A 12724-nucleotide genomic window follows, 5' to 3' on the forward strand; every position below is an offset into this window, starting at 1 on the left:
TATTTTTTACTTATCATTTTTACATACCAGGTGCTATGAAAAGAAGGACAATGATCTATCACAAATTTCATATGTGCTTTGTCAGTATGTTTTATGTATTTATGTGCTTTATCAGTATATTTAAGGTGTTTTTTCAGTACATGCATGCCAGTGTTGTAAAAACATATATGCTAAAAAAAATCTCTGATATTACTGAAGATGAGCTAAAAATGGTCTTTAACATCAGTTCTTTATTGCAAGTGGTCCTTTAAATTTAAAAGGCTATTTTAGCAGCAAGGCATGTTGGAAAAATGTTAAGATTTTCAAGATGACTGTTACAGTGTTCCAGTCTGGCAACTTGCAGGGCAACATCAATCTTAAGAGAAATGAAGTGATTTCATATGCAGATGGAGATTTTGCCCAGTGTTGCTGAACAGAATAGTGCTGCTATTTAGGGGAGAATTCTGTATGTATTAAAATAGTCAGCTAAGGATCACTGTTGCATAGAAAACAGCCAAGAATGTTCTTCAATAGAGAAATGAATTATCAGCACAGGATACCTTGTACATGTGAAAAAAAAAGAAAGAATGAGGGAGGGAGAGAGGAAGAGAGAGAGGAAAAAACAAGTATACATTGTGGTGAAGGGAACAAAAACAAACAAACAAAAAAAAACCCTAACCCTAACAGAAGGGGTATTTTGCCTATATGAATACGGTTAATATAGCAAAGAGCTAGAAAAGTTTTCAAGATTGCCTTAAAAATAGGATGTTTTAAAATCTGGTTGGGGGCATAAATCTGTGGAAACCACCTATTTTTGTACATTTTTCTGTACCTGAAAATTCAGAAAAAGAAAATCATTTTCTTGATTCAAGAGGTCAGAGAGTCTTTTTGATCCTTAAATCATACATCTATAAGCTCAATAACAGCACAATGGGGTGCCATGTAGCAGATGCTAAACTGAGAGCCACTTTTAACTTTGCAGTTCACACTCACTGCATTTGGATGCACTTAGGAGTGCTTTGTTCTAACACTGAGAGATGGTATCAATCACATTATTTACTCAAGGCTACCAAATAGTTATGTAGCAACTATGAAATGCATATTTCATTTCTCTAGTAGTAGGCTAGAGAAGGGCAACAGTATGAGAAATTAAATGAGAATACCGTGAACAGACAGATCCTTAAAAAATTTACCAGTGTTCCTTAGCATAAACAGCAGTTCACTTAGAAGAATCTTGATTATCAAAGACAATTACCAAAATTGAGTGCTGGGAGATCATGTAACCACTGCCTAAGCTAATATAAACCAAAGAATAATAATTTCCGAATAACCCATTAATGAATAATTTTTTGAATTATAAATGAGTACATGAATATGATTTATATTTAATTTATTTACCTGTTTTTCTCTTCATGACTGCTGTGTTTTGCAATTGATATAAAATTAAAAATTCTCTTTGAAAACTTTACTTGAAGTATACTAGCTTAGACTGATGTTCTGATTTATTCAGGACTACTTATTATGCATCCAACTATTGAAACAGTTGGAAAAGCAAAAAGGAAGCTAAAAGTCTTTTCTCATATATCTAAAAATCTAACCTTAAAATACTTCCCATTTCATTTTAATCTCTTGCCTTTTTTTTCTTTCCATACCAGATAGTACCTTTTAATTTAACATGCTTTATTGGTTAGGCAGTATTTTAGACCAAGATATTAAAAGTTTAAAGGTATAAGCTTTATATCTAGACAAACATGAGTATTCTGATATGATTTTTAAAACATAAAAAGACAAAAAAGACTGCTGCATGCATTTTTGATGCTCTACCACCTCTTTACAGGAGAGTAACACTTAGTGCCAAAGAGAAATTCCATCTATGTAAGCCAGGAGTCCATTTGTCCTGCACCATCTTCTGAATAGAGAAGATTCTCTGCATATGTTAATACTATACATGTTATAACTACATACTGTAACACTATATTTATAATTTAAAGTAAATTTACAGAATGTTTTAGATTCATGTTAACTTTCCAATGCATGAGTTGCTACCAGACTTTAGTGTAAATGAGAATTTCTATTTTCAGAGTCCATATTTTGATCATGTTGTCATCATGTTAGGATTAATTTACAACCATGTATCAACCACCTAAATGATATTCAAATAAGCTCCCAGTGTGTATTATGATTGAAACAATAACAGTGCATTGACACTTTGAAAATATCTATTGTTATGTACAAGCTATCTGTACATAACAATACATATCTGTACATATCTGAACCAATTCTAAACCCTGGTGCTCTATGAGAAAACAAATGAAGCCAAAAGCATTCTGCAGGCAGAAGTGTTTTTCTGCAAAACTTTTGTAAAATACTTCGGTTTTTCAGTATTCAGGAAGAATCAGAGGTGGTAGGTAGTTATGACATTTTTACGTAATACTTATTTGATATAGATATCTTACAAATTTATATGCTGTTTTCACAGCCGGAGTGGCTTTGGTCATTGCTGTGTTGATCATTGCACCACCTTTCTGCAATGTACAAAACATTGTATATTAGTAAGATTTATAACATAAGTCAAAAGTTAAGACAACATCAAGGAAATCAACCGTGTGCCATAAAGAAATAACAATCTTAAATTAGTAAGAATAACCACAGCTGTGTTTCCTCCACAACCTACTTTCTGCAGATACAGAAGGGTTACAGTATGTCATTATCATAGCTGACACATTTATCAATGCATTCTAACAGAATGATGTATCTTTATTCTTCATTCACTGTTACCATTTCAAAATCAATTCAGAAGTTCTGGCTATTCTTCATGTGCTCCTATCTTATATTATGTAACTCTGAAATACTTTGACCTGAAAGAAATAACTAATCACGCAAGAATTCTGTTAATCTAAAATAATATATTTTCCTAATCCTGAAGAATAACAAGGTTACACCAAGGGTCTTCTGCTAGTCAAACTATACAAATCCATATTAACTATATTGCTGTTTACTAGAAGTGATAAACTTCATATCAAATTGTGTTGTCACAACTAATTCACAGTTACGGAATGCAGTATGATAGGGAATGGACTGAAACTCTTCTGTATGTTTTCAGAAGCACCTTGTGTGTTTCCGCATTTGTTTTAAGGATGGGACTTCTTTTTCACCAATAAAATAAACAACATATAATTCTTGCATATACCAAAGATATGTTGTTTACTATAGAGTATTCTTTCCAAATGAACAAACACTTACCATTACATATATACATATAATGAAAAGGACAAAGACTTAAAGAAAAGGCAGCCCAGGATATAGGTGGTTTGTTTGGTTTTTGTTTTCTTTTTCTTCAAAAATCAACTATTTAACCAACAAAATATTTATACCTTCACTGTATGCATCCACTGCTGATAAGATCTTGAATTTCCTGAAATTAAAATGGAACATAAATCAAAATCAAACATACATTCAATATTTTAAGTTTCAACTCTCCTTACAATCTGCATAAAAAGTTCTGTTAGAGGATTATTCATTAATTTGATTCTTCACAGATAGACATGATATTTAAAGATAAGAACATATGTACACTAAGAAGAAAAACAGTTCTCTTATTTAATGTTTTCTGTTTTATTTGTAAAAGTTTCTCTTCACCACACACATTTTTTTTTCTTTTTAACTCCAATTGAGGTACAAAGCAAAATCAAAAGTACAGTAATATAATGCTAAAAATTCTAAAAAAAATAAATACACCAGCATGAAGAAAAAAACATATAAATGAACTTCATTCAAGCATAATGATTCCCCTGGGTAAACTTTCAAGTAAGACAATGATATGGACTGCAGATGGTACCCAAGGAAAGATATCCCAGAGAAAAAAAAAAAAAAGCAGAGAAAAGCCCAGGGATTATGCCATCACCATGTCCTCGTGTAGGACAAATTATTGTAAAACATTAACTGTATCTACTTTCCTTTTTTTTTTTTTTTTTTTTATTTAATATTCACATATCATCTGGCCCATGCTGTCACTCTTTCCATGTCTGAGCTGTATCTTTCATGGACTGTGACTTAAACAATTACTAGAGATAGTACAAGAGACCACAGAGAATCACCAAGTTTTAACTGTCTAGTATTTGGGTAGAGACTTAAGAGAAGTCAATAAAAACAAAACCACCACAACAAAAAATCGGTATATATTCATTTACAGAAAGGCAATGCTAACACTGCATACCCTGAGCCAGAGTTGAAACTCCTGACAAGAAAATGCAGACCCTTGAAATAAACAATTATGAGAACAGAGGTTCGAAGGCTTTAACTTTTTCACTGTTTTCTTGTACTACTAGCAATGACACTAGTACCATTTAGGGAAATAAATCTTGACCAGGTAACTGAAACAAAAATGATTTATAAAACATAATGGAATCAACATTTTATTTTCTAATTTCCAGTTTGATTTTCTCAACTGGTTTAGTTATGATTGCATATGTGGGAAAATGTGAATTTAAAAAGATATTACTTAAAAAACATTTTCCATTTGATTTTGTACCTTTTAAATTATACTCTCTATACCACAGAATACATTCACTTGTTCATTTCACAGCTTATAGCTCGCTAACTTTCTGTGATGTTTCCAAATGCTAGGTTCCACCTACGGTATTTTGGTTTTTTAATTTTGGACCACCTGATCAAGTGGATGGGATTCCGCTCTGCAAAGAGATCATAGTTCTACTTCTTTAGTGTCACGAAACACCACCTTCCATTGCATGCATATTGTTAGCCCTGCACTTCATAACGATAATGAGAAGGCAGTTAGGTAAATATTGAATATATGCTCTAAGCAATTTGTCCACAACTTGGCAATATACAGCTTGTCTGACTTGAAAAGTAAGCACACAGTGCAATCTAAGCAAGAATGGCTCCTGAAGCCAAGCAATGGCTCCCTTGCAAGCATGACCAGGTGAGATGTGGTTCACAAGCTGCCAGCGCATGGCCCAAAAGCAAACTTTATCTCAGTTTTAATGCAGTTTTATTGCAGCCTCTTGACCCCCTGACTGCAGTGAGCAAACGGACTCCAAATACTGACATCATCTATCTAAGTAATGGATGCTCAATGCCTACAATCTGTTTACAGAGCAGCATAAGTTACACCATAATGGCAGAAAAGAAGCAAATCTCTGTTTAACTTAACTGCACTTTAATCAAGGAAAAAAAAAAACAAAAAAAAAAACACACAAATTACGTGCCATTATGTGCCAGATCATAGCACAAGACACAGAGGGCAGGAGAAGGCACTGAAAATCTTTAACAGAAGGACTGATGTACTCTGAGTATAACAAAGGTGTTCTGCAGAAGGTAAAGATGATTCTGCACCACTCCATGATTCCTCTGTGTGTGCCAAGTTATCTCCTCTATGAATATGCCCACATAGGGCAGCTTTGTGAAGGATGTCCATCCAAACCTGCCATGTGCAACTTGGTGGATTTGTTCAAATCACAGAACTTCCATTTATTAAGGACACTTTTACTCTACTTTCAAGATTGACCATAAAATAGTACTTGTGCTGTGTCATGCATGTTGTAATCTAACACTTCAATAGCAAATATGGTACCTTAAAAAGCAATATAGCAGATAGAGCATATAAATGTTTAACAGGAAACTATTCAATAATCCTGTAATAATCAGAAAGGGATTCAGTACACACTCTTCTATATGGGTTAACTTTTAAGCTAACCAATGTAAGAAGTGTTAAAAAAACTGGCAGTAAATACAACCAAGGGAAACAGCACAAGGAATAATACTTTGTTTTTCTTTTTAATGTAGAGGGTATAATTTTCAATATAATTTTCAATGTTCCTCCTCAGATGATAGATAAATTTATTTATTTATTTATTTATTTATGAGTAACACACTTGCTAGAGTTAGTATTCGCCTAAACAGTCAGGAAATCACTATTTTCTGCACCGCATAAATAATTAGATGTAAAAAAGAAGTTAGGAGTGTTTTTGAAAAATGTTAACTATCTAGAAAAAAATCGGCAGGACAAATTTCGAGATTATTTTTAAATAGTTTGCATAGAATTTATCAAGCAATATAAACATGCAGATAACATGCAATTAGTGACATCCATAGTGACATTTCATCCCTTCTTGAAATCTAAGTATTATTTTACTGGATTAAAACAACGTATCTTCATTTAATATACTGACATAACTATATTCATACTAATACGTGTCCTAGCAGTGATTTGTTAAAGGCTAAAACCTTTCCAAGAATGAATGGAAACACCGAGAGAGTAAAAAGACGACTTCTAAAATTTATAGGATATCATAAGGACATCACCATGTTGAACAGCTCTCAGAGTAAAAGAACCAATGAGTATACTATACGCAAATTAGAACGGTACCTCCACAAAAGCCTCCTGCTGTGATTTCTTCTTCAAAAACATCGGAGAATCCCCTTCCTGCATTTAATTTTGATAGTCGACCATCAATAAACTGAAAAAAAAAGTCACACTTTGTTGGCCCTTCTATTTTTTTAGAGTGTTAGAAGTTTAAGTGTATATGTTACAAGGGAATTTGTACTTTCAAGATAACGTATGGCTTCAGGATACTGTATTGCTTTTAGATGGATTTTGCAGCTACAAGCATCAGAAATGTCTGAATATCAGACAAAAATATCACTGTACTTACTTACAGAGTTTCTGCACTTTTTATGCATATTGAGTAAATTATATGTATTGTGCAAAATTTACTAATAAATTTGTAAAATTTTATAGCCAATGAACTTTCAAATCAGTTTGTTCAGAGTACTTTTGATGGCTTTCAAGTTTTTCTTCCTTTTCTCATTGCATAAAAATATTTTATTTCCTTACAAATGCTAGCTCTGCATAATCATAATCAATAAAAGACAGCTGAGAAATCCTTGATGTTCTGCTCCAAAGTCCACAGGTTACTCCTTATCGTAAACAGAAAGCTATAAACAGACCTCCTTTTCTGTAGACACATCAATGGGTCCAAAGTAAAACTTGTTGAAGTGCACAGAACAGTTCCAGAACAGCTAGAAACATTTCACCCCGTGCAGTTCAAAGACACAATAGGCTACGATGTCTAATCAATTCCCATTAAAAGTTCAATAATAGTTTTACATTAGAAGTGACCCTATATGGACAGTTAAGTGAGGGGAAATTGGAGCAAAACAGTCTATACTGAAACACCAGAGGATTGCTGTGGCTTGGTTTCAGAAATGGTGGCAGCAGCGACTTGATTTTGATTGCCAGCACGTAAGCTAACTTGAAGGACCTTCCACTCCTGTGTATGGGAATATGACACACAAAATATCAAAACAAAGTAAGGCATGATGCCAAATGCCAAGGCAGACACCTAAGATTCTCTCCACCCTACTGAGCACAGTTCAGGGTTTCCTCCGTTGTATTTCTGAAGTTCTAACACATCTGTTTGCCATTTTTTAACCAGTAATTTAGTTGCATCTACAGGTGCATATTAAAATAGTCATGCTTATGCACAGGTTGCAGCTGCATTAGTATTCAGATTTACATCCAAATAATGTGCGTATATAAAGACTGAAATTATTCAGATAGGCTAGAAAGAGTCAAAATAAGATAGCTAATGATTAAACCTCTCAGAAGAAATGCAAACATTCTTTTCAAGATTTAACAGGGTTCAAAGAATTACAAGCACATTTTTAAAGGTTTAAAATCCTTTCAAGGAGCAATCTCTCCTTTTTTATTTTGAAAAGGCTAACTCAAGTCTGAGAGATAAGTGTGAAAGCACTTTTCCAATTATACACAGTTCATCTTGTAGCAAGAAATTTGAGTTATTCACTGGTACTAAACAGTACATAGGAACTGCCCAAAATTAATTATTTGGTTATGTCATATATTACTACAGATTATCCAAACAATGTCAGTGACAATCTGATGCTTGTCAATGAGCAGACTAGTGACATGAAACAAATTACATTCTAAGAATACAAAAATTCCAGCAGCAATAATAAGGCAAGCACAAAGATAACCAGTCCTTTCTCTTTCTTGTCTAAATTCCTTTTTTTTTTTTCTCTTCATTTTCCTCCAAGTTGGCTTTTTTCCAAATATGCTGGGTTCATGGTCACACACACTATGGGATCACTGGATTATTTCACAGTAAGAAGAGAGATAAGAGCATCTTTAGCTACTGCTGAGGGAAGGAGAGAAAAGAAGGAGAGGAAAGAAGGAGAGAAAGCCTTGGAACAGAAAGGTGTTGCTTCTTTGGGGAATGTTATGAATTCATTCCATACTATAAACTAACATAAGATTTATGGATACTCAACATTTGGTAAAATTCTATCAACAGCAGGCTGAGACACTGACTGAATTTTAGTTTTTAGAGGATTAATCCAATTGAGTATTTAATGTAAATACTGACAAACAGATCTGCTACCAAAAATATATTTGAATTATTTAAAGAAAGAGATAGTGCTACTAGCTGTATTAGTAATTATTACTTTTCAGTAAATTACAGTTATGAGTTGCATTTTAATCACTGCATGAAACAAACAACAGCACTTGCAGTCATACATACACTGTATGGTTTTCTCTTCCTATTTTTCAAAGTCATACACCCTTGGAAAATCAGGGCCTGTTAGTTCAAGTAGTTCATTTTCTTATTTTTAGATCCAGAGACCCCCTGCTTAACTACCACTTTATTGAAAAACAGTAACTCCAATGCTACTCTTGGTTTCTAGCTGACTAAAGATAGAACTACCATACTTAAATAATTTTGAATTCTGAAAATAAAATATAGACCTTGTTGCATAGCTGCTAAAAAGTAGGGGTGATGGAGGAGAGCTGATGTTTTGTGAGCTAACCCCAATCCTTTATTTAGGCAGCAGTGAAAGTTACAAGTAAATTCACCAGTTATTAAGGACAAGAATTTGGTAGAAGCAATGAAAACATCTTACTTTCCACACAACAGCAGCTCAACACATTTGGAAAAAGAAAGCTCTCTCAGGAAGCTTGCAAATGAAAATTGAAATTACTAGTGTTAATAATTTGTTTGAGTCACAAGACTTGTGACTCTTCATGTCCTAATCACAATCATTATTTATTTTTCTATATAGCATTCCCTGGCATCTTAGAAACAAGTGCCAAAAACTGTTGTGGATTATTTTACTACAATTATATTGCTTAATGAAATAGTTTAACATCGGTTTTCATTGTAATTCCATAAATTAAGTAATATTATCCCTGGACATTCAAAAGAAGTATTTGACATGTGGGATGCTATTATTAATTGCTTATATTTGAAGTTTGATTTAAAGATCATCTACCATCAATGTTACCCTCATTAAAGATGGGAGGTGGAAGGAAAAGATGTAATGAAAGTATACACAATGTTAAATCTGGAACTAAGAATATTTATTCTACAAAAAATAGTTATTTACTTTATATGAAAAAATAGAATATGATTAAATATCCCTTATGTAAGAATAAATATAACCTTATTATTATTATGATTATGATTATTATTAAATCTTTCTAGGGCAGAAGACAGCTTAAAAAACTACCAGGAAAATATGATAAAAAAAGAAATTCAGATGTCCCTATAGTTTTGATTCATATCAGGGTATTATTATAAATGATTTCTATGGATTCCTAGCATATGTATGTTTTGTATAAACACTTTGGTGTGTTCAGTTTCAGAGCAATGAAACAGTCCTTTTCAGCTTCCAACAATGCAAACGCTTCGACATCATTTAAAAGACATCTCTAAATTATGAGTCAGAGAACGGTTTGAGAAAAAGATCTCATTTAAGCTTCATAAAAGAGACTAGGCATGCCCCCTGCCAAAATACTCTGCTTCAATTCAGTAAAAACTATGATGCTGGAAAAAGAACCAAATATAAAAGGGCTAATGAGAATGAGATATAAAAGTGGACATTCTAACAACTTACAAACAACACTAAAGTTAAAAAAATAAACAATACCTCTGTCATATGATTATAAAGATACCAATACAGACAAAAAATGTTAATCTATTAAGGTAAAGGAAGCACAGTAGAAGCAACAGGACCATTACTTAAAAAACAAAGATTGTGATAAGTGCTGGTTTGTCAGTTTGCTCTTAACAGTTTGATTAGGCTATCAAACATGTTTGGAAGTGGAAAAATGGTAAATGGGAAAGTGGAATGTTATACCACATCGGTTATCAAAACACAGGTTCTCACAGATTCTTTGACAATTAATTTTCTAGATAAAGGAAATGCACGTTATCTGTATGAAAGAAAAGCTTTGTGCCTCTACCTTAAAATATTAGTTAAGATCAATTAAAAGCTAAATACTTGAACAGTACCTGAACTTTAAGTCAGGTGAAGACTTTCTCAAAAAGAAGATAACAGCTTATAATAAAAGGGAAAGCATCAGACTGGAAGCATCACCAGTAATGGTATTTAAGGACAAGTGTTGGACTGATCCTATTTACAGGGTAATTAATGATTTTCATACAAAAGACTGGTATGTGCTAATGCATGGACATCCTTGACAGAAAGCACATCAAAATAATAATAGAAGGTAAACATGGATGATGTTGAAAGTGAAAATAGCCTGAATGGGAAGAACATACAAATAATTACACATTTTATTCCCACAGTGATTTCCTAGTATTTTGGTGAAGAGATACTGCCAACATCCAAAATGAAAAAGAGTGATTAAATAAGAGGAACCAACAAGTTTTAAGGGGGGGGGGGGGGAGGGAGGGGAATTGGGGAGGGGAGATGAAAAACCTACAAAGTAAAAAAGAGGACAGAGCAAAAAATTTTATAAAATGGCATAAAAGTGTATTTAAAATACCAATTTTCTGCTTCTATGAACTATTTTTTACTTAAACAACTACTCATTTTCAAGAACAGAATAAAATACAGTTTATTCTGTTGAACAAAACCTTGAAAACAGCTCATTTGTCACTGGGAAGAGCTGGAAAAGATGCAGCTGGGCTGAGCATTAGCTGAAGAAGTAGGAGTAACATTTCACAACAAACTAGAGAAATGAAAAAATGTTTATTACCAAACCACCACATCATCAAAATTGTTAGTATTTCCTAATCCTCTGTAATATATTATTTCCTTTAGTGGGAATAAAATTAAAAACAAGCTATAAACAATCTATAAACTGATTCTTTTTAATTGAACACACTAAAATGTAATGGGTAAGTTCAGAGCCATACTGACAAGCCCATTTATTTCAGTGGAGTTAAACCTTTTTGTTACAGCTTAAGATAGCGCTACAGTAGTTTGACAATGATTTGCAAACTTCCCTTGTAAGCAGCTTTCTGTTAAGAAAGTTTCATGCTAGCTTACAGTCCTAAAATATGCAAAGTGTAAACACACTTTACTACTTCTTCCCATTTCAGTCATTTGTACTAGATATTAGAAAAGGTTTCAGATTTTTCACAGTAAAGGAGCCCACTTCTATGATCTGTATTTCCTTAACTTTTATACAAGTAGAAAAAGCATTTTCACAGGACTTCTACAAATTATCATCCTTACATAAATCTTTTCTTTAGACATTAGCCTCTGATTAACACCAAATGTTTTTTGAAAATTAGAAGATTCTTTATACTATGAATTTCCCTTATCTATTATGGCAGTATATCTTCTTCAAAGAAGTCCACCAGATTACTTAAACACAAACTCCCATGCCTCAATCATTCCAGATACTTGCAAATAAATAACTACTCTGAGTCTTTCAGATTTCCCTTGATTTTTCATAAACCTAATAATAGGTTTCTTGATAGCTTTTTGATGCAATGAGGTCATGTAATGAAAAGGAAGAAAAAGATTTACAAAATAAAATGAAATGAAAATTATTTCAAAGACTGTGATCAAACTGTTACTGAGCTGTGCAAGGCATTCAACAACTTGTTCTCTGTTAGTTCAAAATCTGTATTAACAGATTAGCTAGAATATTCTTCAGGCTGCCCCTGTGGCTCAGGTTTGTAACATTCTCTGTGTGCATACTTAAGAAGTCCTAGCAACGAAAACTACTATTACAGTATGAATCCAGTTTTTAAATAAAATGCCACTGAAGTCCAATTTAAGCAAGCACTGTGTTGTTTAGGTTTTTTGGTCATGATCCAAGAGAGATGAAAATGAAGTTCCCCCATCAAGCTGGGAGATCCATGATTTTTCTTGTTTAGATGAATTGCTGACTGGCACTGCAGAGATGTTGCACTGACTGTGCACCCTGGAGTTATTTTTTTTTCTTTTTTTCCCCCCAACTCTTTTTCATTATAACTGAATTTTTAAAAATAGAATAACAGACAGATGACTGGCTGTATACAAATACTTGTATTTTACCTCAGAGTTTCATAAGCTGACAGAAAGGAAAATGTATTTAAATATAGTTAGGTTTCAAAAGAAACTAATTAAATATAGGTCATTCACCCTTTCATACCTGTTTAAACAGTTGAAGATTAACAGCAGTTTCCAGGAACTTTTTAGTATTACTGGAACGATGCTTCACAAAACTCTTCTCACAGAAAGTTATAGGCTCTCCCTAAAACAATTTGAATGGAAAAAAGTTAGTTAGTAACTACAGGATAAAAAAGTGTTAATTTATTTAACCTTCGCAATTATAAATTTCTAAATAGCCAATACATACAAAAATTCCCTTTTGAGCAATCTTGATAATATAAACACAGACAGTATCAACAACAAAAAAATCATACATTTTAAATAGTTCTCAAAATACATGTTGCAGTTGAACCTC

The 12724-nt window shown here is 32.9% G+C and overlaps 1 protein-coding gene across 2 annotated transcripts in view; it reads right to left on the reverse strand.

The window, feature by feature from the left end:
* DENND1B (DENN domain containing 1B) overlaps window positions 1-12724 on the reverse strand; it is a 151797-nt gene that overhangs the window by 18942 nt on the left and 120131 nt on the right. For both annotated transcript variants that reach the window (XM_032192540.1, XM_032192541.1), the window contains 4 exons: window positions 12410-12511; window positions 6368-6458; window positions 3354-3394; window positions 2436-2504 (listed from right to left, as the gene is read on the reverse strand). In XM_032192540.1, the coding sequence (XP_032048431.1) occupies window positions 2436-2504; window positions 3354-3394; window positions 6368-6458; window positions 12410-12511 (303 nt within the window). The remainder of the gene's footprint in view (window positions 1-2435; window positions 2505-3353; window positions 3395-6367; window positions 6459-12409; window positions 12512-12724) is intronic.

Source organism: Aythya fuligula, chromosome 8, assembly GCF_009819795.1.
Source record: "Aythya fuligula isolate bAytFul2 chromosome 8, bAytFul2.pri, whole genome shotgun sequence".
Lineage (NCBI taxonomy): Eukaryota > Metazoa > Chordata > Aves > Anseriformes > Anatidae > Aythya > Aythya fuligula.